Below are 27,940 nucleotides of genomic sequence, written 5' to 3'. Positions count from 1 at the left end.
CAAGAATTCACAGCAGCCCTGAGCAGAATTTGCAGTATGGGTGGCTGGCTTACATGTTGGGAGATAGAACTACCAAGAGGTTCACGGACTACAGCAAAATCTTCACAGTGGAGGGAAACTTGTCCTCTGGGAAGGGCAAGCTGGCAGAGCAGATAGCACAGAAACTGGGTATGTCTTGTTGGGGCTGTTCCTCTGACAGCTGGTGGAATTTAACAGTGCAGCTATGTGAGGAAACCTCACCAAAGCAGTAGCTCTTTATGAACTTAATTAACTGGGGAATGGGGGGGGGTTATAGATAATGCTTGGGGTGAGGATGCCTGTGTAGGTGGGGTTTGTTGTGAGTGAAATCCCAGTCCTGATGGGGTCAGTGGTCTCCTGGAGAGTCTGGGTTTTCCCTGGGGATGTACAGGGAGGGTCAGGACAGTGGGTTTGGTGGCACCAAGGTTGTGCTCAGCTCTCATTGGGGGGGGGGCAGAAAGGGGGCAGTGCTTGCAGGTGGGGTTTGTTGCCCTCTGATGTGATAGACCAGAGGCTTGGGGGTTGTTTCAGAGCTGTTTAAAGAACAACTGTGTATTAAAAGGCTTTTGCTGAAGGTGAACACAACTTATTCCTTCGCTGGGTGCTCAGTTGTTGGGTTGTTCTTCTCAGGGATGAAACACTTCCCGGAGGCTGACATCCATTACATGAACAGGATCTCTGGGGATGGGACACTGCTCCCCGAGAAGTTCAATGGCTTCTGCAACATGGAGAGGTTCTACACGGACCCCAAGTGCCCTGATGGACACTCCTACCGGATGCAGACCTGGATCTATGGGAATCGTGTCCTGCAGTACGCTGATGCCCTGGAGCACCTGCTCAGCACAGGTGGGGCTCACAGGGCACAGAGCTCAGGGCCAAACTAACTTCTGACTCTTGAGTCCTGGCTAACCTGCTCTCAGGATCGTTGGGGTGTCCTGTGCAGGGCCAGGAGTGGGACTCAGTGATCCTTGTGGGTCCCTTCCAGCCCAGGAGATTCAAAGTGCTTTGCTACTCTCTGCATTTTAAAATGAAAGGCTCTTGTTTTGTTCAACTTCATATATTCCTCCCCTTAGTACAGGGTAACAGCCCATTTAGAAAACTGCCTTGCACACTCCTGTTTCTTATTTCACTCACCAGTTGCCAGTTTAATTTTTTTCAGTTTGGCAGTCCCTGGTGGTTATTTTCAAAAGGGCATTTAAAGATGCCGTGATAGCTGTGAGTTGTACAGGCTCCCAACTTACTTCCTGTGAGTTGTACAGGCTCCCAACTTACTTCCTGTGAGTTGTACAGGCTCCCAACTTACTTCTTGGTGGTGACTGTTTTCAGTCTTTTTGGTTTCATGAAATACAGTTTTGTGGTGGTTTTGTTATAATTTGAGAGTCTTCTAGTGAGAAAAGGGGTTTTTATCCCAACACTGACTGACCTGTTGCTTAGAATCAGAATCACGGAGTGGTTTGGGTTGGAAGGGACCTTGGAGCTGGTTTTGTTCCAACCTGGAGCCTGTTTTCCCCTGCAGGTCAAGGTGTGGTGTTGGAGCGCTCTCCCTACAGCGACTTCGTTTTCCTGGATGCCATGTTCAAACAGGGATATATCCACAAGAGATGTGAGTTCTTGGCATGCAAAAGGAGGTTATTTTACCATAATCTGTCAAAAGTGTGGCAGTTTACTTTTTAAAAAAGAAAAAGAAAAATGTCTGCTTGGAATTTGGGATCCCTTTAGATAATCAGTTGTTCACGTGTTGCTGTTCTGTGCATCAAGGACTGACCTCAAGCCATGAGATTTCCAGTTCTTCTTCAAGGCTTTGGTGCTGCTGATGTGTTAAAGAACATGTATTCTGTGCCTTCATAGAATCATGGAATGGTTTGGGTTGGGAAAGGACCTCAAAGCCCATCTTGTTCCCCTGCTGCCATGGGCAGGGACACCTTCCACCAGCCCAGGTTGCTCCAAGCCCTGTCCAACCTGGCCTTGGACACTTGCAGGGATGGGGCAGCCACAGCTGCTCTGGGCAACCTGTGCCAGAGCCCCAGCACTGTTACTTGTGTCCCGTGAGCCAGAGACTCCTGCAGCTCCCTGGAAATGTGGCTCCTTCAAGCTGACCGTGCTCTCGCAGCATTGGGTTTGGGGTCAGTGATGGGCCAACAGGGCTTGGCTGCCTTGCCTTTGGAATATCAGAGAACCCAGATGTTGCTTTTATCTTTGAGAAGGACTAAGGCTGAGGATCCAGGGAGCTACAGGCCAGTCAGCCTCTGCTTGGCTGCAGGAAGGGGGTGGAGCAAATCCTCTGGGAAGCCATGTCCAAACATATGAAGATGTGGAAGTGATGGATAATAGTCATCGTGGTTTTGTGAAAAGGAAATCCTGCTCAGACTCTTGCTAGTCAGCTCCTCCTGGCAGGCTGGCACAGGGGGGGAGAGGGGAGCAGTGCTTGAGGGTTATGTGATGCAAGGCTGTCACTGCTGCCTCCCAACCTCCTCACCGGCACAGGGATGGAGTAAGGCTTGCATTTGTGGGCAGTGTGGCTTGAAAAGTGGCTCAACTAGTGAGCTCAGACTTGGGATCAGCAGTGCAAAGCCCAGCTGGAGCCAGTAACTACTGGTGTACCCCAGGGGAGGATACTGGGACTGGACCAGGTTTAAACTGGGTTTCAAACATGGATGATGGGACAGTGCAGCCTCAGGAGACCTGTGGGTGATGCAAAACTGGGAGGGGAGTGGTTGATGCACCATGTTTTGGGTGCTATTTAGAGGAACATGGAGAGGATGGAGAAGTGGTTGGAAGGTCTAGAATAGGGAATGCAAAGTCCTTCCCCTGGGAAGGGATATCTGCAGGCACTTGTGTATGCTGGGAGCTAAAAACTGTCTAGGAAGTTACACAGAGCATGACCTGGGGGCCCTGATGGACCCCAAGTTGAATGTGAGCCACCACTGTGTCCTTGGAGCAGAGGATGCCACCAGGACGCTCCAAATCTGAAGTATTGTGCCCAGTTCTGGGCTACCAGTTGAGAAAAAGTGTGAGCTTACTGGGGTGAGTGTAGCAAAGGGCAACAAAGGTCACTGAGAAACAATGTCCAGTGTGTGAGGAGGGGCTCAGACAGCTGGGGTTTGGGCTGGAGAGGAGAAGGCTCAGGAGAGTGTTTATAAATACCTGGTAGTGTTTCGTTGTCTAAGTCAGGGAGGGCAGGGATGGGGAGCATTCCTGGACGGAGCCAGTCTGTTCTCAGTGGCACCAGGGAGAGGACAAAAGACAAAGGGCACTAATCGAAATACAAAAAGTTTCATTTGAAAGGAAAAAAAACCCTTTCCTACTGTGAAGAGAGTCAAACCCTGGAGCAGATTGCCTGGGATGTCTCTCCTGGAAATGCTGAGTCCTGCTCAGAGCAGGGGGGTTGAACCAGGTGGGTTCAACCCCCCTGGTTCAGTCCCTTCCAACCCAAGAGATTCTGTGGTTTGGAGTTAAGGGCACTGAGCTCCTGAGCTGTTGCTGCCTGTTCTTAGTAAATCTGGTGTTTTGGCTGCTCCTGAGGTGAAGGCAACTGTTTTCCTGACTGCCTTGTGTTTCTGCTGTTTGATTTGGCATAGATTTAGGAGGTATATTTGTTTTTTAACAGCTGATGGAAGTTGCTGGTTGTCTTTGAGAGCTGGTTTTAACCACCTGTATCTTACTGCTCTGCCTTGCTGAGGCAGCAAATCCCAGCAACCCACAGTTTAATATAAAATTCCAGGGACAAATAATGGATTGCATTGCAATCCTTAGTGAGCAAACCTCTTGATTAGAGGTCCTGCTGCTCTACTGTGTCTAAATGACGGAGGAAGAACCAGATTCCACTAAACTTGAGTCAGGAATAAAACCTCCTCTTTGATAAAGCTGGGTTTAGATTCTTAGATCTAAGTGCATGCAGCTTCATAGTTTAATTCTGCTTTCATGTGGATGTTGTTTATTCTGTAAACTTCCTGAATCCTGTTTGAGAAGAAGCCAAGAAGAGAAGACTGCAAATACAAGGGTGGGGAATGTGATTTATTTGTGTTTTATACAGGCCTTGATCACTACAAGGAGATCAAAGACATCAGCATTTGTGAATTCCTGCCGCCCCACCTGGTCATCTACATAGATGCACCTGTCCCAGAGGTGCAGAAGAGGATTCAAGAGAAAGGCAAGGTAATTTTCTCTCTTATTTTTGCTTATTTATCTCTTAATTATCTTTATTATTACTTATCTCTTGCTGCCTGTTAATGTCTGTTGTAATCACACCCCTGATGTGTGAGTCCTGTGGGCTTTGCTGCAGAATTCTGCCTCTGAAGGGCTTCTTGTCCTCTGAGGTGTCAGATCTGCGTGGGTATTTTCATATACTTGCTTTAAAAAAAAAAAAAAGGCAAAAACCAACTTCTTTTTTCTTGACTGCATCAATATGCTGTGATTTCTGTAACGAGAAATTCTATAAAATTCAGCTGCTCTTAAAACCAGCCTTTGTAGCTGCTGCTTCAGGAGTCATTCCCAGGTAACAGGCAGCTTGCAGTGGATTTTAGGATTATATATGTATGATTCCTGAGTGCCTGTTCCCAGCTGGAGTGCCTGTCTCCAGCTTCCCAGTTGACTGCTCCTTCACACCCGTGCTGAGGTTCATGTGTGAGTCACTTGGGATCAGCAGGTTCAGTGAACTTCCTGAAATTCAGAAAGTGACTGCTGGATTACTGAGCTAGTGAACTAGTCCTGGGTCAGCAAACCTGTAGGGTGCTTTTGGGGAATGACTAATCTAAATAAAGTTTTAGGTTTGGGTTTTCTTTTTTTTTCCTCCTTCTATGATATTTGGACATGTGCTTGTAACTGTTCTCTGATGTGTTCTGAGGATTAAATGATGTTTACCTTTTTCAAAGGTAATGGGAAATAATGTCCAGGGAAGTGTTTCAGTGTGGGAAACCTGACAGATTAAAAGACAGCTTTAATTTCTTTTGGAGTGGGTGGTTGCCCATGCATTTTTCTGAAACTGTGGAAATGTGGATGCACATTTGCATTTTCTTATGGAAAAGGTAGACTCAGACAATCTTCTCCTATTTTCTGGATTATTATCTAAAGCTTCCTTGAATGTGCAGGTAACAAGGATGGATCATTCCTTGGAAAGCTGATCTCTTTGAGGCCTACTCTAGGTATTTAATGCCATGTCAGGAATTTTGAACACTCCAAAATTCTTAATTCTTCAGACTTCCATTAATGTTTATGTGGTTCACTTGGATGTTTGCTTATTCCAGCTCTTGGCAGGTGGTGGAGCTTAGGCTGGAGCCTGTACTGGTGGGAAAGAAAATTAATTCCACAACGTTGTTCTCTGTTTGTTTTTAGCCATATGAGAAAAAGGTGTCTCCTTCCTATCTCCAGCACATTGAGGATGCTTACAAGAAAACCTTCCTTCCAGAGATCAGGTTAGCAAATCAAAATGTTTTCTCTTGTAAGTCTCTGAGTAAAAATGTATGCAAATCCTAAAATATCTGCCCATATCAGCAGATCAGGTCATGTGAGGAATCCTCCTTGTGCCATGGGGTACAGTGTTGTGTCCTAATGATGGGCTGTTGCAGTCATGGCATAATAATGTGTGCACTTAATAACCTCTGGCACCAGAAAAGCCTGATGCCAACAGTGGGAAATTAAAAAGGAATTTAGGAGTGATGTGTGTTTGTGTGACCTGAGGAGAGTGTGATGCAACAGAAGCTTTTTTCAGGACTTTTTTGAAAGTTTTGGAATTTTTATCTCTCAAAAACTCCTTTCTGTTGTCATAGAATCCCAGAATGGTTTTGACTGGAAGGGACCCTAAAGCCTGCCTTGTTCCACCCCCTGCCATGGGCAGGGACACCTTCCACTAGCCCAGGTTGCTCCAAGCCCCGTCCAGCCTGGCCTTGGACACTTCCAGGGATCCAGGGGCAGCCACAGCTTCTCTGGGCAACCTGTGCCAGGGCCTCCCCACCCTCCCAGGGAAGAATTTCTTCCCAATGTCCCATCTAACCCTGCCTGCTGTCAGTGGGAAACCATTCCCACTTGTCACTTTTTGGGCTCCCCTGGCTTTCTCAAGCTGGGAAGCAAAAATGTGTTCCCTATAAACTTGAGATGAGGTAGTTTGCCATTTGTCCCAGTTCTTATAAAGGAGCTCCATCAAAAATCACATTGTCCTAAAAACCTAAAAGCAGCCTTGGGTCCCTCATAACCAAACAGAATTCTGGAAGGGAAACTCTCCAAGGTCCCTGAGCCATCAAAACTGTCTGTAATGGTGTGAGTTCTGGGGTGTGCATGAGGCTGATTATTGAGTTCCATTGAAATCCAGGTGCATCCTGGGGTGTTTTGTAGCCTCCCTGTCTCCCCTTGGCTCTCGCTCCTCTGCCCTGGTACATCAGTGTAATGGCTCTGTCAGCAACTGAACTGAATAACTTGGATATCGAGCTTGTCACTCATGCAGGCAGGAGCTGCTGGTGTGATGTACATGGCCAGCTGCCTCCCACTGTGTCCCCTACAGCCAGGGAATGATAGGGAATAAGGATGGAGAAGGAGGCAGGGTGGGAAGCCTGGGGACTGCCACCCCCCCGGGGGCACACTGCTCGAGTTTATTGGCGAGGAGAAAAATGCTGCTTGTTCCTTGGATCACATCGAGCCCCAGATACATCTCGTGGTGTTTAGTGAGGCAAAATCCTAAATCCTGCTGGGATTTCAACTCCCTGCCCTTTGTCTGTGCATGGTCAGTACACTTGTTAAGCACACACCCTCTGCTTGGCATCCTGTCAGCGGATGGGCTCACGGTGACCTGTCACATTGATCTCCGTCTCTGTCCCCTTGATGGGGGACAGCTGGGAATGTGTGAAACCAGCTTCGTGCATCCCTGGACCTCTGGATGGTTCCTGGCTTGGATCAGTACAGGAGCCACAACTGCCTTTAACTGTTTGTTTGCTGGCAGAGCGATGCAGTGAGCTGTGTTTGTGCCTGGCTGGCACTCCTTGCTCTGCCTAGACACTGATTCCCTGGCTCTTGAGAGAGCCCAAAATCTGGTTCAGACAGTCTGAAAAGCGGAATTACAGACTGCTGAGCAAACTCCTGCACGGTTCCCATGTTCACGCTTAAGTTTGGTTGTTCTCTTGAAATGCAGTTTGTTTCTGGGCAAAACTCCTGTTACCTTGTTCTATTTAACTGGAGCAATCTGATGCTGCTTGAAGTGTTTTATAGTGGGTATGTGCTTTAAAATGGGTGTTTCTGTTCCAGTCTGGCATGTTTATGAATGTCTTTAATGTTTTTAAGGGTGGTGATTTGTGAGCTGGGTGCTGTGGCAGGTGCTGCCTGGTGATTTGGAACAGACAGTGCTTGGGTTTTGTTTGATTTTTATTTTTTTTCCCTTTTCCTGGACCAGACCCTTAAGATTGCTAATGTTCCCTTTCATATCCAATACTGCTTCCACTGAGCAGCTGTTTTCTCTTAAGGAAAGCTCTGATAATCTGCAGAGTCACTGAGCAGCTGTTTTCTCTTAATGAAGCCCTGATAATCTGCAGAGTCAAATCAAGGGATGGGATCAAGTGGTTTGATCTGCATTGTTAATGCAATTGCTGCTATAAGGCTCTGCTCAAGTCTGACCTCTCCCTTGGGTTGATACTGAAGAGAAGCTGTGGCTGCCCCATCCCTGGGAGTGTCCAAGGCCAGGTTGGAGCAACCTGGAATTGTGGAAGGTGTCCCTGCCCATGGCAGGGGGTGGGACTGGATGGGCTTTAAGGTCTCTTCCAACTCAAACCATCCGGGATTCTATGAAATTTTCCTCCTTGCCCTTCAGCTTTGCTGTGTGTTGTTTGATACAATGTGCACACTGGGCTTCTATTTTATTTTCTCTTAATTTGTTAGCTAAAGGAAAGGTCTTTCAACTGGAGCAGGTTTGGGAGCAGCTGTTACTGAGGTCAGCTGAACATGTGTAGTATGAAACATGTTCATATAGGAACTCCTCTTGTGGCCATGCTCTGCAAGTGCCTTTTCCCTGGAGGCTGCTGGGTGATTAACAAAACAGTCTTGTAACCAGGAAACATTACCTTTTTTAAATGTTTTTACACTTGCAGATCCTGCTGCCTGCATTTGTATTGGTTCAGTTATCTCAGTAAATAGTGAGGAATGCATGTATTCTCCTAAAAATTAACTCACAGGTAGTAATGTACTTGTAAAAAGGAAAGTCCACTGACGTTTTGGACTAGACTGGTTGAAAATTTCACTTAGCTTCAAGTAGATTGGGCAGTTGTAATTGGGGCAAGGAGCCACATTCGTTAAATGAAAAAAAATCCATAGGTGTGATTTTTATTTTTTTGAACTGAAATAATGTAGGTTCCCTAGGCCATTTGCCCTTTGAAAGCAATTTTGCACCAGGAAAGAAGCAGCTGACAGATGTAACAGGAATTACTGTGAGCATTCTAAAAAGTTGTAGCAATTCTGGTTTGGGGTCTGTGCCTTTTAACTCTGTTTCTGTTCATTCTGAAGCAGGGCAGAGGGTGGGTAGAGCAGCTGGATCAGGGGAATTCAGTGTCTTCCCTCTTTGCAGTGAGAGCAGTGAAGTTCTGCAGTACACGGCAGCTGAGGCCGAGGATGTGGAGAAGGTGAGTTTGCTGCATGGATGGATTCTCTGTGTTCTATACAGGGTCTGAACTCGAATATTTCTGTCAGTGTCACTTTGTCAGGACAGTGGAAGTTGGTGCCCAGCTTTCTGTGTGATAAAACAGCTGTTGTTTTCCAAAAACTAGTCATGATTTGGTTGTAGCAAAGAGCTGTGTTCCCAGAGCTGTTCCAGGCTTTGTAAGCCTGCATTATTCATCTGTATGAGCTGGCAATTTTTTTTCTCCACTGGTTTTGCAAGACATGTTAACCCTGGACCAAGCCAAAAAACTGCCTTCTCATTGCTAAAAATAATCTCTCTTTTCTGAGACAGGATTGACACGAGATCACTGCTTCCTCCTACTCAACTATGTTACTTTTTTTGGAGCAAATTTAATATTATTTGCCTTATTTCACTGAACATTCCTGCTCATGGAGAGTTACTGGTGGGATAACAGAAGCCTTTTTCTTCTCCATCATTAATTTTCCTCTGTAGCTGCTGTTCCCTGATGGAAAGAGCAGCAAGTTTTTTGTGGTTCTGGACAGGTTTGTAGTTGGCCCATTTCAGTTTTAGGGATAGAGCTCTAATAATAACAGTAATACTGTGTTGATGATGGTAATCCTACATGGAAGCTTGCAGAGGAGTCATCCCTGCCTGGGAGGAGGGAGAGGAGAGTAGCCCTGGGTCTTCATCCTGACTAGGTGAAATTTCTACCTCCTTATACACAGCCCAGTCTTCTCCTCCTAGGTTTCTATCACATGATCTTACTGGAATCGTAGCATCTACTTCATTAATCTTATTAGCATATGCAGGGTGTTCATTTGAATATTTAAATGACCCTTCATCAGGCAAAAGTTACTTTTTTTGGCCATGGTGTCCTTCAAAGTTCTGGTCATACGACTTTGTGAAGCAGAAAATATTGATAAGGACTTTTTCCTGGTCCTAAAAATTGTCCCCCCTTTCTTCCCCCCCCACCTTAGCTGCAGTGCTGTGGGTCTCTAGGCCTTTGGTTCCCTTTGTGGGTGTGTGCCACATTTTGGGTCCTGTGTTGTTGTGGATGGATTTGTGGATTCTCCTGCAATGGATAATAGAGGTTATTAGATCATTAAGCAGTAGACTTGTGAGGCAGTGTGGGGTTATACCCACAAAAAGGGCTGGTGGCTTCAGTGTGACAGCAGATAAACAGAAAAAACCATAAAAAGTAGAGCTCAAATGACATCACAAGGCTGTGATGTAGATGAGAATATATAGTTATTTTTCTGGATAACAACGTAACAGCGAGGATAAGATGTGAGAACCATGGTGTTTCCAGAGGGTATCCAGGGTGTTTGGTAGAAGAAAAGTTGGGATGGGGGTTATTCACCTGTTTTCTCCCCTTCCATCTCTCTGGACACGTCTTAAAATGGTCAGAATAAAGCAGCTTGTTTCCTCCCTGGATTTTTTGTAGTAAACCCCATTGCTAGAGATTTGATTTTAATCCCTTAAATCAGGGTTTAAAGTCAGTCTAAAGCTCTTATTGTTCAAGTAGGGAGTCTCCCAAGCTCAACAGTCTTGAGCCATCACTGTAAATAGGGTCATCAGATGCACTGATGGAGTTCTTAATCTGGTTGGACAAATCTGGACTGGAGGAAGGATTAGCATTTGGAAGTTAAAGTACAAGATCATTAAGGTTGGAAAAGACCCCTAAGATTATCAATTCCATGATGTGATCGTTGGATGTTGGTGACAGATACTGGTACTTGGTCTGCTTCAAAGAATAAAGCTGGTTTTCCCCCTTTTCTGTTCAGATTCAGTTCACCTTTGGAATGGCACAGTAGAAGTTGGGAAATAGGGGTTGGCAGGAGGGATTTGGCTTTGGCTTGTGAGGTGTGTGTTTACACAGGGGTGCCCTCTTGGTAGGCTGCAATGTTCATTAGCTCGCTTCAATCTGCAGGTTATTTGGGCTTTGGGAGCTTAATTTTTTATGGTCTTGGAATTTAATAACTTTTGATTTGCTCATAGCAGAGACACACAGCTTAGAAATGATTCTTTAAGTGTCTTTTAAAAAGGTCAGTTGGGGTTTCACATTGTAATTACCATTGGCAGTGGTGGCTAAGGGGGTAATGAGTGCTGAAATGAGCTTCATTAGGGTGGTTCAGACTGGTTTCACATGAGGCTAAAACTGGGAGTACAAAGTTAGCTCTATGTTTAAATGTTGTTTTGAAAGCCCTGGATATTTGCTGCTGATTCCCAGGGGGTGCCAGGGCATTCCTTATAAATTAAGCAGCTATTGTTCTATCTGGTTGGGAAGTTGATACCATTGTTAATGAGCTGCTGGGAGAGAGATCTCTGATCTGATAATAACAGTGAGAAAAAACTCATTTGGATGCAGATTCCTCTCTCCCCTGGAACACATTTTGAGCCCTGTTGTAGCAGCTCTCTGTGATCAGTCCTGTCATCAGGCAGCAGTGAGTTTTCAAAGCTTGGCTGTGGAGTAGAGAAGGAATTGCTTTTGTGTAGGCAAAGGGAAGTCTGGTAGAGGTTCAGCTCTTAAATTGAATAATTAAAATCAGTAATGGCTTTTTGAACTAACTTACTGGTCACTGACTTTATGTGAAAAGCAGGTTTTCTGTGCTCACACCTGCAGTGCCAACTGCCCCCTTGTAAGGCATTAAAAGTGGTTAGAGAACACTTATGTTGGATGTTAGGCACAACTTCTTCACTGGAAGGGCGGACAAACACCGGCACAGCTGCCCAGGGCAGTGGTGGAATCACCATCCCTGGAAGTCTTCAAAAAACATGTGGATGTGGCACTTGGGGACATGGGTTTAGTGGTGGTCTTGGCAGTGCTGGGGGAGGGGTTGGACTTGATGATCTTAGAGGTCTTTTCCAACCTTGATGATTTTCTGATCTCTCTAAACTTGCTTGGAGTCTAAATATGCTTTGGTGGTGTCATGCCAACTGTATTTTTTTAAGACTTTCTCTGCTAAATTAGTCTTTAAACCCACTATAATTATTCCCTTTATTTCTTAATGTTAGGAATACAAGGGGTTTTCATTTATTATTTTATCTTCCATTACTGTGATCTGCTTGCTTGTCAATGAATTGACAATATGTCATCAGGATTTTGGTCCTGACCTCACACCTTTGTCTTTTCCCTCTGGAAAAAAAGGCCTCTGAAAAGGGATGATTGGAGCTGTAACAGTCCAAGTTGCTTCAAGGCACTATCTCCACCTCATCATGCACCTGAAGTGCATCCCCCTGACACCAGTTCAGGTTTCCTTCAGGTCCAGCCAGCCATGTGTGATGAGCAATTACCTGTTGGACCAGCAAAGATCTGTTTTCTGGTGGAGCCAGACTGTAAATGAAGCTCAAATCTGGGATTGATAAGTTTGGGGATGCTTAAGGACTGATTTGCTGAGCTGGCATTCATTGTTTGAAGGGTTCTGGGTGCTGAGCCATAGGTGTTACCTTTCCTTTCTGCTCAGGGATCATCCATGCCTGGGTAGGTCCTGATGGATGGTGAAATCCTGAGCCTTTGGACTCATCTGTGCTGCTACTCCAGGTCTGTTTGAGCTTCCCAGCCTGAAACATGCCTTTGTTTCTGTGATGTGAACCACACAGCACCCAGAGGCAGATGCCAGTTGTGTCAGTGAATGAGCCACTGAGCCTTTTTGGAAATAAACCCAACACCACACAAGTGTCCTATGGAACATGGCGATTCTTTTTGTAACAAAAAGGGGGGTTAATTTAGATTTATTTCCATTTTCTCCTCCTTCTCCCTCAGAGGGGGGGGTTGTACTTCTTTACTTTTCATCCCCAACAGCAGGCTGAGGAAGAATGTCTTGGATCAGGTAAGAATTGGGAAATAAGGCACCTCCCAGCCAGTTTATTCCCTGCCATCCAAGGCTGAAAGCACCAGGATCTTCAGAGCTGTGCCTGCCCAGTGCTTGTGGCAGGACCACGGCCTCCTGAAACAGGGTGGCAGATGGTAATGTTCTCTCTAAACATTTGCCTTGTTAATACAGCTCTAGCAGTGAAGCCTTTTTCATTTGTTTAATAATCTATTTGGATGATTTAATTGATTTTTTTGGATGTTCTGATCAAACCACCTCTTAGTCTGTGACCTTTCCCATTCTGATCCCAGGTCATTGAAGACATTGAGTACCTGAAGTTTGACAAGGGGCCATGGCTGGAGCAGGATGATGTTTCTTTCCACCATCTGAGACTTTAGTAAGTATGATGTCTTCCAGTCACTGAGCATTTCTTAGCATCAGATCTCAGGGAAAATGGTCAAAGCCTTGGGTCTTTAAAGGTGGGGTTGCATTTTGCAGTACTGGAGCTTGGCACTGGAACATGGTGTGGCATTTTGCTGCTGATTCGTTAGACAGGAGACTCCAGACAAACTTAGGGCTGAGTTTTATTAAAAAGATCCTTGTCTGCCTAGTTGGATGTGAAGAGATCCAACTTTAGACTCAATCTGCAGGTAGCAAGTGCAGTGTAGTTACATTTCCTGAAACAAAATGTAAGAGTTGTATTATTTTCATTAATTTCTGGTTGTCTCATGGGTTAACAGAAACACAGGGATATTTTTTTTTAATGGAATATCTTTCCCTGAATTTTTGTCTTTATTGTGACAGGCATTGGAGCAGTAAGTTAAACATTTTTTTTTAGGCTTCTGGCATTCTTTCCCTATTACTTTACTGTTACTTCAAGTGCCTCCTGAAATGTGAGATAATGTTCCTTTTCTATGCTTTTTTCTATCAAGGGGGGAGGAGAAACTGCAGAAAAGCAGTGTTGGGTGGTGTCTGAGAGAAACAAGTCATGATTTGGGTGCATTTTAACTATCTAAGACAAGGTTTCTTTGTGTAGTAATTGGAGGGTAATATCTGGTGACTTAGACCCTGCAAAATTATTTCAATCAGATTTCCTTTGAAAGAGAAAATAATTTGCTTGTTTTCCTGTAGCTCCACACTAGTGCAGGTATTAAGAAAGGATTATTAATTGCAATGTGTAGGAGGGAGTTAAAGCAAAGCATTCAATTAGAGCAGGGTGTTCAAGTACTGTATGAAAATTCAACTTTGCAGCCGTAGAAGGGAATAAATTGCTTTAAGGACTCAATTTTTCATTGAACCCTGGAGGAGGGTGAGAGGGTCTCCTGTACAAGGCTGTTGTTGTTGTAGATAATACAAAATTATTCTTTTGGCAGCATGTGGCTGTTTTAAGATCTTGCACTGCAATGAACTGCTTATTTAAATCACAGAATATCCTATCTTGGAAGTTTCTCATGTTACCTCCAGAAAATGCAGGGAGCCTACTGCGTGTCTTCCTCATTGGAATTGCCTCCCTAGGCATCCAGTGCCAATCTCAGATGCTAGTCCATGAACCTTAAGGCTGATGCTTTCCTCATTTGTTCCAGTGCCCAGGTAGCAAAGAGCTCGTGGTGCCCGATGCCTGTGTTCATTTTTCCTTCAGAAAGTGGGGTTTAGGTGGTTCCTGGTGCCTGTTCGGGTGCTGGCACGTGCTGCCCTCTCGTGGGTGTTTGTGGGAGGCTGCAGCTGATATTTAGGATCATTTAAGTTGGAAAACCCCTCTGGGATCATTAAGCCCAACCATTCCCCCAGCACTGCCAAGGCCACCACTGAACCATGTCCCCGAGTGTTACAGCCACATGGCTTTTGAATAATTTCAGGGACAGTGACTCCACCCCTGCCCTGGACTGCCTGTGCCAATGTCTTACCACCCTTTCAGTTAAGAAATTTTCCCTAATATCCAATACCTAATAGAAGTTCTGCTCTGTTTGGTTTTCCATCTGCAACTGCTTCCTTTGCTGACCTCCCAGGTTTTGGGGCTGACTTGGGCTGTGATTTTCTCTTCCATCTTCAGCTTGTACCAGCGTGTCTGGGGGCTGGGATCGATGGGCAGGGGTGAGGAGAACTTTTTCACTGCTCATACAGAGGGTCTAATGCACAGAAACCCCAGCAGGGCCTGTGCCTAATTAATGCAAATAAGTCAGCTAATCAGACCGGTGAGCCGCACCCATGTGAAATCAGTTGCATAATGATCCCTTTTATCTCCCTGCCTTGCCCTTGAATGCTCTCCCTTGCTCTAGCGTGACTGTGGGATCTCTTGGGAAAAGGTAAAAATGGTTATATTTGTGTCAGGAAGCTGGATGGATCTCAGGATGCTCTTCACATCTTTCCAAGTCCAACACGAACCATTCTGGTTTTTTAAATGTCTCAAGAATTTCCTCTGCTGTCACTGCACCATCTCAGGCACTTTATCTGTGCCCTTCCCAGTACAATCAGTCTGTCCACACACCCTGCAGAAGACTTCATGTTTTGGGGTGAAGAGCTGTAGGCTGTGTGGTGTAGCCTGTGTTGCTTTACCAGCTGGTGGAGGGAATTTACTGCTTGTGACTTGGTGCATAAGAGAAGTCCACAGCTAAATCTGTTGTATCCCTGCAGCTCCTTCAGAATTTGGTAAAGTAGAACCTGGGAGAGGTAGAGCAGAGAACTTGGGAGTGAGGGAGAGAGACCCTTCATTCTCATTTCCCTAGAAATTCAGGGACACCTTCCACTAGACCAGGTTGTTCCAAGCCCCATCCAACCTGGCTTCTTGCTTCGGTTGAAACACTTGTCTGTAATTTCCTCTTTGCAGTAGCTTTTATTGGTTTGCAGAGCTGTTGTTGCACCTTGTCCCCTTTTTCTTGCAGACCTGCTTTTCTTGGGAAACTTTTTTTTCTTTTGCTCTCGGTGTTGATGGTGAGTGTTGCTCACCAAGGGAGTGGCCATGGCTCACCTTGGCCATGGCATTCCTCTTCTGCCTGGACAAATAAGGGAAACTGAGCCCCTTTGGCAGATGAAGGAAAATTAACTTTCATGTATAAACACAGAATTGAACTTGGTATGGTGCTGTGTTGCTGCCTCTTGGGCCAGTGAGTGCTTTTAGCTTGGAAGGGAGGTCACTTGAGGTTTTTGTGACTATGCCAGCATCAGGTGTTGAGAAATCACAGCCCAGCCTATGCAAACTCAGGGGTTTTTGTAGGGTTGATTGGTTTATTTTTTTCTAAGCAATCTCCTTCCCTTACCCCACCTTGCACCCTTGGCAAGGTTCATCAGGCTTTCTAATGTTTGTTGTGGGACTGTGTTTTATACATTGATGGAAAATGAAACCTCAGTTACTTGCGTGTCACCACTGCAGGCTCCCTGAAAAATGAGTGTATCCTGCTGGAAGCTGTCTGTGAGGGAAGCAGGAATGTGTCAGTCCTGATTCCTCAACACCTGCTGCTGCTGGACAGAGTGTGAATTAGGTGTGTTATAGGTGCTTTTGGAGAAGAGATGAGCCACCCATGGCTGTAGAATACTTTCAGGTGTGATTCCTGTGGGAAGAACCCTGGATAACAGGGTTATGTGAGCTAAAATCTGATGTTCTTAAATTATTGGGACCACACTTCCATGCTTTGTTACCTTTGAAATGTTGACACAGCCTTACAGGTAAAGGTGCTGCATAATGAGAACTGCTTCGAGAAAGTGTGGTAAAGACTCAGAAAAGAGTAAATAACGATGATTTTCTCCTGAGGGAGAGAGAGAAAACTAAGGAAACATAAAAGGTGCCTTTAAATGCTTCCTGCTGAGCAGGGAATTAGTCCTGGCAAGCGCCTGTGGTTTTGTGGTTGGACATTGTTGTGGCAGGTGTCTTTGGGCGTGCTTTTAGTCAGGATTCCAAGCTTTTTCTGGAGGTGCAGAGCAGAGCCTGGAGAAGCCATCGTTAGCTTTGCATTCTTTTCTTGTACAGTGAGAGCAAAGTCTGAAGAGCAGCAGGTTTGCCATCTTGGCTGTTAACTAAAATAAACTGTGCCTGGGAATTGTCCTCCACAAGTTGCCACTTGGCTGGGATCCAGGAAAGAATGGATGAACTGTACACTGCAGACTACTAGACGTGGTTTCTGTGTGTGAGGTTTTGCTTCATAAGTACGTGGGCTCGTTTTTGTGGCTTCCAGCACGTGAAATACACATTTAATGTAGGTGAGGATAAATAATGTCACAGTTTGCAGGAAGCATCTTAAGTGTTGAACCTGGTCATTTATCCTCACCTTCTCCCATCTCAACTTTTACTGGATTATTGTATTTCCTTACCAGTTTGTCTGCAGGAGGATAATTTGCAGTGTGAATGTCAGGATGTGTTAGCAAACTAGTTTATTTGTTGAAACTCTTCAGTGCTGGGAGGTAAGGTCCCAAAATTTGTGATTCAGGGGAAAAAATTAATTTCTTAAAGATGATAAACTTTGCTTTGCTCAGGGGATGCGCTTGATGTGCATGACAATATTTGTAAAGACATGCAACTCGTTGGAAACAACACAATTTGCAGAGTTTTTCGTGTTGAATTTAGGATTTGGTCAGTGTTGGTTGGAGATGGATGTGTTTTCCCCAAACACATCCAGGTGGCACTGTCGGCCTGTGTGTGACACCACAGGCAGCAGGAGCCTTTCTAGCAGTTTCTCAGGCATTTTAAATTCGGGATATCTGAAAGTGCTGGTGCTGTGCAGTGTGGATTTTTGGTGGATCCTGATATCAGTCATTGCAGCTGCTGCAGCCAGTTTTCCCTGGTTCTTCCCAGGCAGGATGCTGGAGGCACTGCCTGCTTCCAACCCTGTCATTGCCTCAGTACTGATCCATTTAGGATGGGAATTTAGCAAGATAATGTGTGGGGGATTCAATAAAAACACTGTATTTACCTTACTTATATAAAGCAAGAAAACCAGAAGTGCCTCATGGAAAAGGCTCTCAGGAATGATGGAGGAAAAACTTGGAGGAAAGAATGGAGAAGCAGGGAGAAGTTGGAGCAGGAGCAAATTGGAGGCAAGGATGAGGGGAAAGACACAATATATGTGTGAGGAAAAGGATAAATGTTTGTCATAACTGGAAAATAGCCAAAACCTTTGAAAGTGCTATTTAACAGAAAAGTAATTCTTTTAATCGTAGAATTCCAGAATGGTTTGAGGTGGGAGGGACCTTGAAGCTCACCAGGTTCCACCAGGGACACCTTCCAACTCTCCCAGGTTGCTCCAAGGCCTGTCCAGACCTTGGACACTTCCAGGATGGGGCAACCACGGCTTCTCTGGGCAGCAGTATTTGGACAAACTGGGAACTGATGCTGCTCTTGCTGGGGGCAGGATGTGAACTAACTGCTGCTGTTCCTTTTCCTTGTTTTTCCCCCTCAGTGTCCAGGACAAAAGTTTAGTGCTGGATAGTGTAACCATCCCTCGCTTCATTCCGGAGGTCACCATTGGAGGCACCGAGTTCGACAGGATCTATTACGAGTATCGAGCGGTGAGTGCTGCTGGGGGGGTGACAGCCAGGGGACACCCCTCGGGGGGGGGGAGCAGCCAGGGGACACCCCTCGGGGGGTGACAGCCAGGGGACACCCTCGGGGGGGGGTGACAGCCAGGGACACCCTCGGGGGGGGGGGACAGCAGGACACCCCTCGGGGGGGGTGACAGCCAGGGGACACCCCTCGGGGGGGTGACAGCCAGGGGACACCCCTCAGAGTGCTCCTCCTGGCCTGGGCACAGCCTGCACAGGGATGCACGTTTCTAAGAGCAACTTCTGGATTTTGCCCAAATCCCCACCTCTTTGAAGTCTGGCTTCCCCACGAGGGGAGTAACGAAGCAAATGGTTTGTTTCCTAAGCTGATTCTATTTTTTTATTTTTTTTTTTTTTGGTCTTTAGATGTGAACCAAAGGATAAGTGGTTTTCATTTGTTTTTGTTTCTCCTGCCCTGATTAGTCTCTGACCTCTGAAATCTGAAATAATCCGTTGAGTCAAACAAGAAAATTGGAAACCTGTGGTGACTTCTTATAAAATGCTGAGGGAGGGGGTGTTTTTCTTGAGGAGGAACGAATGTTGCATTGCTGCTCCAAACTGTTGTTGCTTTAAATAGTGTGTTTCTGCATGTGGGCACGGATCCAGAGCCTGTTGTGGCCCCACACTCTCCTACACCTCCTGCAGGCTCCCACACAAGGCTTTAATTAGCTCTTGCCTTGCTGGTTCTGGAGACAACGGATTCGAACCCACTGAGCACTTTGCCCTGGTGCTGGTTGTGATTTACCTGGCATGGGGTGCTCTCCCACCACATGGGGCTTTCCCAAGGCCCAGGTATTGAAAATGCTCATTAGAGAAGTTGTGGAACTGATGGTAATTAATAGTGATTGGCCAAGCTTCTAATCTATTTTCCAGTTGGGTTGGAGTCTCTGCCACTGCATCTTTTTATTTTCTAAGCAATTGCTGGAGACAAAGGGAGGAATATACAATATAAATTGTTAGAAACCATGATTTGCATAATCAAAACACTGTTATTTTTCTTTTCTTGTTAGTATATACAGTCTCTTACTGAAATGAAAATGTAAGGTACAGATTTACGGACTTGTTTGGAAACTCTGAACTACCAGTGTTTTCCTCCACAGTAGGCAAAATATTCCACATAATCTGTTCCTCCTCAGCTAACTGTGTAGTGGAGAGGCTCTGGGCTCACACTGTTCTGCCTCATTTGAGATGTGACCTTTCCAGCTTGTAAAAGGGGCTAAAGCTAAAGGTTAAAGCAGCAGAAAGCAGCTGAGGTTGTCTAATGGGCTTGAAAACTCCCTGATCCAGCAGAGGAATTGCTCTCAGAATTTCATCCTCTGTGCTATCACATTTTTAAACCCAAAGCTTCAATCTCAGCCCAAAGATTTTTGGAGTCCTTCACTCCAAGAGATGCCTGTGGCCGTGCAGCACAGATTTGAGAAGGATCTGCTGCATGACTTGACTGTGGCACACAATATCCATCTGCACTGACTGTGCCTTTCTTCCCCAAGATGAGAAGGGTTTTTTGGGGCTGAAATGTCCCTTTGCAGTGGAGCTGGGAATTACTGAGGCTGCCTGACACACAGCAAGGTGTGACCTCGGTGCTGTGTGCTGAGAACCAGGGGTAATACTTCTGAAAGCCTTTTTTTCTCCTCTGGCTGCACGACAGCACATCCCTCTTTGTGCTGGCAAGGAACTGAGAATGTCCTGGCTCATCAAATAGCTGGCTGCCAGGGAAAATTGGGACTTGCCTTGCAGATGTAGCAAAGGGATGCTTAGGAGAAGGAATGTGGGTACCTGGGAAGGAAAGCTGTGCTCTTGCATGGCTCTGCTCCTTGCCAGTTAGTTGACAGCTGAAGCTGAGCAAAAAAAACATTGCCAAAATATAATCTCCCTTCTGCAGGCACGATTGTAGGCCCTGATTCAGGAAAGTGCTGTGGAAAGTGATAATGTCTTTTGGAATAAGGAGGAGTTGCACATTTCAGGAGGTGTTCTGTTAAATTTAGGCAATAGTAATACTCTTTTTCTCTCTTCTGAATGCTTAGACACTTGTTATCTTTGAGGAATGGGGGGGGTCTGTAGGGATGGTGCACAATGCAAAAGATGCTGAGTTTTCCTGTTTTCCACAAGCTACTGGAAGGGGAAACACAAAGCCAGCCCCACCTGCTGTTTTATGTTCTAAGGATTAAATTCTTTGTGTTGAAACTTGGAAGACCTGGGTTTTTTTCCTTCTAACTTCATTTAGCAAATGAAGGTCTGAATTTTTTCTCTCAGACAAGGCCGCTGTGCAGAGGTGACACAGCAAGAGACCAACTGCACAGGCAGAGAGAGCAGAGGAGCTTCTAGACATCCAAATTTGGGATGTTTTTTGGGTCTGCAGAGAGGGAACTGTAAGCCCTTGTCTTGCCTATGTTCTTGCAGGGCTGGTAAAACTGTGCTGCCACTTTGGCATTTGAAGATAAAGGTTTTTAGGCTCACGTGACTTGTAGGTAAAGGCTTAATTATGGGATAATTACAGAACTCGAACTTTTCCTTGTGGGAAGTGTGTGCTTTCAGAGTTGGTGTAATGATGTTTACCACCTAAATACAATGATTTGCGTAGGGGATTTTTTTCTTTTCCCCTGTAACTACTCATAAATCCTCGATGGTGCCAATAGGCAGGGAACTGCTGTGTCTTTCAGAGTTGCATGCACACAACTCATGCTGCCTAATAATGGTGGTTTTCAGGGATTTACAAATCCCAGGCAGAAGCTGGATTTTGTTCAAAATATTCATTAGAAGCAACCAAGAAGGAGGAGGAGGAGGAGGAAACCCTCTTCAGAGTTCAAGATTTTAGTATGTGTGCTTTTCCACAAAATAATGAGGTGGCCACATACAGCTCTGAGTACTAGAAACTCGTTTTTATTTTATGTATATCTTCTAAATTTGTTCTCTAAGGTTCTTTTCATGTGTGAGGAGGTGGTTTTCTGCAGCCTTCTCGTACCATAAAGTCACCTGGCAGGGTCCAGCCATTCTCTTCAGGCATTCACAAACTTCTAAGGATGCTTTTCTGGCAAGGAAAAAGTAACCTTTTAGTCAGGATCTGTAGATCAGAGATAAGCATGTTCATTCTTCGGTGAAGCAACATTATTTTAGGAACTGTCAGACTAGTAAAGACTTGACTGCCCTTTTTTTTCCCCTTAACAACTGCTGTATCTCTCTCCTTTCTTCCAACTGCACACAATCCCCACGGATAATGCTCCAAACTCCGTGTGCGCCCTGCGAAGCTGGAGCACTTAGGCAGATGTGTTTGCAGGGAAGATGAAAACAAATGGTTGTGTTTAATGGAATCAGTGTACTTAAATAATGTGCTGATGTACTTCACACTCTGAATGCTGTTGGCAAGCCCTGCTGCATCTCCTGGGGTGGGGAGAGACTGCTTCTTTGATGTGCATGTGCTTTTCTGTGCACATAAAAGCGCAGCTGTTTGCTGGAATTCGTGGAGTCACAGAATCCCAGGATGATTTGGGTTGGAAGGGACCTCGAAGCCCATCTCTTTCCACCCCCTGCCATGGGCAGGGGCACCTCCCACCAGCCCAGGTTGCTCCAAGCCCCGTCCAACCTGGCCTTGGACACTTCCAGGGATCCAGAGGCAGCCACAGCTTCTCTGGGCAACCTGTGCCAGGGCCTCCCCACCCTCCCAGGGAGGGATTTCTCCCCAGTATCCCATCTATCCGTGCCCTCTGTCACTGTGAAGCCATTTTCCCTTGTCCTATGCCGCAGAAAGGTAAGAGAAGGCTCTCATTTTGTTTTCCCCACACCTTTTTCCCTAGTGGCAGGCTGCTTTTGGAATACAGAGGTGCTGACCACAAGGCAAGGAAAGCTCAAACTGCTCACAGACCTGGCTGCTGCTTTGAGGTGCATTCGGGCTCCTTCCATGGCAGCTGCACCAGCTCAGCTGCCTTGTCAAGCTTCAGCTTTATATCCTGCTCCTCATCCTCTTCCCTTCTGCCCCAGGGCCTGGCAATGTGAGGCTGGCAGTCCCCTGCAGTCTGGCACAGCAGCAGGTGGAGAAGAGGCAACAGGTCAGAGGGGAGGAGAGTACCGCCTTCTTTCCCAAGGCTTTTTATTCCTCTTTTTTCCCAAGGAATGCAGCCTTAGGAGGGGAAACCCTTGTGTGCAATGCCTGCCATGCCTCTAGTTATTTAGCTTTTGAGTGATGGGAAGGTGAGCCTGCTGTGAGTCAGCTCTGTCTCACAACCCAAAAATAAGGGTATAAGAGTATGTGTTTGCAATGTGAGGGTCATAAGTAGCCCAAACATTAAGGGAAGATTTTCTCCAGGTTTGAGGTGGCCCAAGTGGCCTGTGAAGTGCAGCTCTGACTGTTTTTGGCAGCTGTGGTTGCAGGGGCTGAAGGTGGCAGCTGGCAGAAGGGGGTGTTAGGAAGTCCTTCAGCTCTCCCATCTCCTCAGAGAGTGCAGAGTCTCCTGCTTACACAAATCTCCCAAAAGAGCCACAGAAGAAATACTTGAGCCTTCTGGAAGCTGGAGTCTGGATCAACAACAGGAACAACTCTTCCCTTTGCAGGAGCAGGGAGCTTAGGATATCTTTGTTCTCCATGTTTGTGATCGTTGCCATAGCTGCTGTCTTTGATACAACCTTCTGTTTTGTCTCTCCTGCCATTTTTTTGCTTGGCTTGATGAAGTTTTTGGTTTTTTTAGGATCGAGATCTCCTTTCCTAATTCTTCTTTTAAAGGAGGTGTTTGACAGCTGTAATGCCCAGCCCTGTCTGCTCTTGAATCCAGGAAGGAATGAGAACAGACACACAATAAATTAGGAAAGGCTTAATTTAAGGGGTTTTTTTTCCTGTTTTATTTCTGCAAAAATATTTTTAGCCCTTTCTAGAGTAGCAAGATGTTGCCTGGCTAGGTATCAGTAAGGTCAGAAGAACCTGAGGAGTAACTAAGACCTGGGAATGATAGAGTCGTTCATGAAGGGTACCTGGAAAAAGGTGGGAACAGGCATGGGATCTATTTCTCTTCCCACCTTCCCACTTCTCCTCTGCTGTCACCAGTCCTGTACATATGGAAGGAGTATGAGAGCAGCCCCTCTTCTGCTTTAGAAACGTGTAGCTCTCCACCCTGCTTCCCATGAAAAATATCCTGGGCAGTTGGAAGGGATATCTATCCCAGATATGGGAGGCAAGGAACCTGAGAGACCTTGGACTGTCTCAAATCTTAGTCTGGGTGGTTGTGTCTGTTTTATTTTAGGAGGTGGGCTCTGCTGTCCCAGGCACTAGGTACTTGTGTAAATCAAAAGGACAATCAAATCTCACTGGCATTAAAATAATCCATTTCAACTTCATAGTCTGTCCCCGAGCCCTGTGAATGGAAACACTTTATGTGGGAGCACATCCTCCCTTTCCCAGACCCCTCTTAATCCCATACCCATGGATGAATGTGATCCCAGGGGTAGACCTCTATTAAATTAAAATTAATTGAAATATAATTTAATAGAGGGGTAACATCTCCATGGATCTTAAACTGTGAAATAATGTCAGTTTGAGATGTTTAACTGTGCTGGTGTGACTTGGATACTGTTACTTGGCTTTTTCCTGCAGTAGATTTGCACTCTGTAGTGGATAACTGGTGCTCCTTATGGACACTTCTCTTTCCAAAGGATTTCCATTGTCTGTCTTTTTTAATGAGTGAATGAAGGGCAGGACAACATTCATGGAACAAGTTCAGCACACTGGAATTGTTTTAACCTCAATTCAGTAAAGCTTTTGAGTACCCTTGTTTCTTGGGCTGCAGGGAATGTTAACAGCATCAAGGGTTTTGTTTGAGTAAAGAATGGCAGGAGTGAGGCTGGAACACAGTCTCTGTGTGCCAGGCCTTTGGAAACCAACTCCTGCACACCTTGAATGTGTGTTTGGGGGGTTTTACACCCCCTCCCCTCCTTTAGCTGTTGCTCTGAGACACGGAATCATTGAGGCTGGAGAAGACCCTGAAGATCGAGTCTAGCTGTAAACCCAGCACTGCCAAGGCCACCACTGACCCCTGTCCTCAAGTGCCACAGCTACAGGACTTCTAAATCCCTCCAGGGCTGGGGACTCCACCACTGCCCTGGGCAGCTGTGTCAGGGCTGGACAGCCCTTTCAGTGAAGAAATTCTTCCTAATATCCAACCTAAACCTCTCCTGGCACAACTTGAGCCCATTTCCTCTTGTCACTGGGGAGAAGAGACTCTACCTGGCTACAACTTCCTTTTGGGTACTTGTGGAAAGCAATGGGGAGCCAAACCCTTCCAGAATCCAGCCAATATATGAAGCTCCATTTCCTGGGTTCTCTCAGATTTTAGCTGTGTGCCAACAACACTGACAAGCCTCTGGAAGTCAGGGTTTCTACTGGAAAAAGCAGTCATCTGCTAACAGCAGTGATGGAAGGGGCTATTATTGTGGTTGTTATAAACAGCCACTGAAGGATGAGGTTTGGATATTGATGAATGAGCCCGAGCTTGCAGAGTAATGACTCTGCTTTTAAGTGCTCTTTGATCAGTGCTGCTCAAAACAGGCTATTTATAGATCTCTTGGAGCTGCAGACCAGCCATTAGCACAAAGCAACACAGGAATAGAAGGCAAAATCTGTAATTCTTTTTGGTCCTGAAACATTGGAAAACAAGACAGGCTCTAAACAACCTTTTCAGGTTGTTAAAACTCTCCAGAGCTCTACCTGCACATGTCTGGGGTGGAATTATCCAGAGGAGCCAGATAACAAACAGCTGGCTGAAGCTGTTTGTTGCTACTCCACAGCCTCTACCACTTTACAGGGCTTTTCATCATGTTTATAGTTTTGACAGACACTTCTGTGGCAGGTTCTTAATTTAACTGATGAGAGGGTCTTGTTTTCATCTCTTTTCCTAATGCTCTTTAAAGCTGAGCAGCTCGATGCCTTCGAGCTTGGCCCTGCCTTTGGGTCCAGTTCATTTCATGGGTTTCATGCTCTGTGTGGTGGATTTTATCACATCCTTCTTCAGACAATCCTTGCTGCCAGCTCTTGGGTTCTGCTCAGTGTAATGCAGCAGGCCAAGGCTTCAGTCTCTGTCTTACTAATTCCCATGGAGTGGAAAAATCTGTTCCTTGGCAGTGACCTGGTGGGAACTCAGCCTTATCTCCTGCTGCAGGGATGTTGGTGAGCTCTTGGGATTGTCTGGGGGGGTCTCTGTTATCACAGAATCGTGGAATGGGTGGGGTTGGGAGGGACCTTAAAACTCATCTAGTGCCACCCCCTGCCATGGGCAGGGACACCTTCCAGTAGCCCAGGTTGCCCCAAGCTCCATCTAGCCTGGCCTGGGATGCTTCCAGGGGATTTGTACTGGAAGAGAAGGTGAATATTCAATCCCTTTCTGTTCTCTCAGCTACTGGCAAGTTCCATAGAGCTTTTTCCTCACTCTTTTCCATCATCTCTCCTCTGGGCTGGGCAGTCTGGGTGCAAACCCAGCAGCCTCAGGGCTGGCTGCCTGTTTCATCCCTGCCCTCGTGCTGGCCAAGCCTGGGAATTTCAACTGGGTGCAGTTTGGAGCACCAGCTTCACCAGAAGAGGCATATCCTACCACTTGCCTGGCATCCCCAGATCTTCCCTGGTGCTCTTACCCCTCCTCTTTGCAGTGGTCTGCAAAAACCTGCCTTGTTCCTGGGTCTGCAGCTTTCTTTACTGCAATCCCAGCTGTGAAACGTGGGATTCGAAGAGCCCATTTTTGGGAAGTCATCTGTGTCACTTGTGCACAGAACATCACCTCACATCATCCTGCTTCCTAGGTAATGTGGGATTTGTTTACTCTGCCTTCTTCCCTTTTTTTGGCTGTCTTGACAGGTTGGCTGTAACGTGTCTCCAAACTCCCCTGCCTTTGCCAAGGCCCACTGGGAAGGATGGAGTTATGGATGAATACTTATTATAACATTTGCTTTGATGTCTTGCATGTGTTTAAGCAAAGGCACACGGGGAATTTGTTTTGGACAATGAATTTGAGTTCTGTTGGGATTGATGTTGTAGCTTTTTTACAGAGGGCAGATTTACCCAGAAACAAAACTGTAAACTCCTGTCTTTTCCCAGAGATCTCCTGTTGCTTTAATAATCTAGTTATCTGGGAATCTCTTCAAGTATCAAAGGGCCAATTATGTGCTGCCTGGAGAGGAGCAGGGAGAGCTGTGTTTGTGTCACAGGCTGGCCACAGCAGGTCTGGTGTCCTCCCTGGCTCACTGCTGGAGATCCGTGGGGCAGAGACAGTAATCAGGTATTTTCATCTCCCATCTCCTCTCTGCTCTGCAGGGGGAACTCTCAACAGGACTGTGTGGTTTCTGCTGATATTTAGACAAGACATTTAATTGAAAAACCTCAGAAAAGCTGATCACAAATGCTTGCAACAAGGCAGGGTGGGGAGTGTCTCGGGAAGGAGGTAAAGTCTCCTGTTAGCTTGATTTTTAGGCAAAGAAGTGTCTTATTTTTTGACCTTCAAGTAAAAAAACCCACAGCACTCCACTTCCTCAAAACAACAGGCTTCATCTTTGATTAAATAGCTGGTTTTTGTGGCCTGAGTATAGATTTTTATCGAGACTGGGTCTTGCTTCTCTCTGCAGGGGCAGCTCTCTGCAACTGGATACTCTTACAGGTTTTTTTGGAAAGGAAAAACCATCGGGATAACTCAGGGGTCCTGAGTGAAACCAGTGTTTGTGTGGAGACAGACCAGATGATCTGTGCTTAATTTTTGCAAAGGCTGCCAGCAGATAGCTTATTTTTAAAGGAAGAGTTTTATTACAGCATCTTTGCTTGCTACAGACTTTCCCACAAAACTAATTTGCTTTTTTCTATGGTGGTTTGCTTCTTGAGTCCAGTATTGGAGCTCAAAGATGAGCATTGTGTTCTGTCTCTTTCATTCCTGGAGGTAGGAAATCAGATTCTGGAGATGGATTCTGCTTTTGGAGCTGGGATCTAACCATCTCTGGCGTTCCAGGTTGTGGTCAGTACTTACCAAAGGAAGCTGCTTCCACACCTGGTTGTTGCTTAGGTCTCAGGGTACCACTGAAATTTGGGTAGAGGGTTCAAGAACCTTTGGGGTTTTTTTCCACCAAATAATGGTTTCTGGCTTGGCTGATGAAGACAGGCAGATACTGCTTGTGCTTTAATGAAGTTAAGTTCAGCTCTTGAAGCCTAAATCTGCAATTCCATTAGAATGGTTCAATTTAACATCGTAATTAACTCGGTATCTCATGCATGAAGTATTTCATGTATTTAATAATGTGTGTGCCTATTTTGGAGTGAGGTTCTACTGACTGATTCAATTCCTCTGCTACGTGATACAGTGAGAGGAGTCATCTCTCCAACTGGGGAGGAGTTGGATGAAACCAGGTGGGATATGCTGTAGAGATTACTGGCCTAATTTATATATATATATATATTATGGCATAGTGGGTTTTGTGGGTCCCCCCTTCAGCTGCACAGCTCGGGGTTGAGTGTCCTGTAAACGTTATTGTTATGATGTGAAAGCATCTCTGGTGTTGTGCAGGTGCCTGGAGGCCCTTCAGCACTTTGTGTCTCTGACTGAGCTTTGTGCCTCCCGCAGCTCCCCGGGCGCAAGTACAGGCAGGGCTACAACGCCGACGTGGGGGACAAGTGGATCTGGCTGAAGTGACCCCCCTGGGCAGCCCCGGCCACGAGGGGCCACGGGACTGGAGTGAAGAGGAGCCGAGCTCAGGGCACCTGCTCCACACCAGCACGAAAACAACGCCGCTTAAATCCCCGTCCAGCTGAAGGGAATCGTCTCCCAGAAGGAAAACCACTTTATCCTGGCTTGTTTTTCTCCCTGATGAACTCAGGACTTCGGATGTTGGATAGCAAAGTGATCTGGGGCAGGCTTAAGATCAGAGCTGAGCTTTCTCTTCCTCAGGACCGTGGCACATTATTATACAGGATTATTGTTGTTCTGCTGAATCAAGAGAAATTAAACCTGTATCCTCCTGGCTCTTGTAAAGTTAA

General features: G+C 45.9%; 1 protein-coding gene across 1 annotated transcript; it reads left to right on the top strand.

Annotated features, from left to right (window-relative positions):
* On the top strand, window positions 1–27,940 carry NDUFA10 (NADH:ubiquinone oxidoreductase subunit A10). Its single transcript, XM_018084471.1, has 9 exons — window positions 1–168; window positions 649–864; window positions 1,535–1,621; window positions 4,052–4,173; window positions 5,350–5,429; window positions 8,558–8,612; window positions 12,735–12,820; window positions 17,811–17,919; window positions 27,528–27,940. The coding sequence occupies exons 1-9, from the start codon at window positions 54–56 to the stop codon at window positions 27,594–27,596; spliced, it is 939 nt and encodes a 312-aa protein (XP_017939960.1). The 5' UTR covers window positions 1–53; the 3' UTR covers window positions 27,597–27,940.

The sequence above is a fragment of the Manacus vitellinus genome, unplaced genomic scaffold (genome assembly GCF_001715985.3).
Source record: "Manacus vitellinus isolate BGI_N305 unplaced genomic scaffold, ASM171598v3 scaffold_71_pilon, whole genome shotgun sequence".
Lineage (NCBI taxonomy): Eukaryota > Metazoa > Chordata > Aves > Passeriformes > Pipridae > Manacus > Manacus vitellinus.
The sequence above is the reverse complement of the archived record's forward strand: the minus strand, read 5'-3'. Positions and strand labels throughout refer to the sequence as shown.

Bases quoted from the DNA above. Each gene is read 5' to 3' on its own strand.
- NDUFA10 (XM_018084471.1), top strand. From the start codon at position 54: ATGTTGGGAGATAGAACTACCAAGAGGTTCACGGACTACAGCAAAATC. The intron at 5,430-8,557 runs GTTAGCAAATCA...CCCTCTTTGCAG, and splicing joins ACCTTCCTTCCAGAGATCAG to TGAGAGCAGTGAAGTTCTGC. The intron at 17,920-27,527 runs GTGAGTGCTGCT...TGCCTCCCGCAG, and splicing joins TCTATTACGAGTATCGAGCG to CTCCCCGGGCGCAAGTACAG.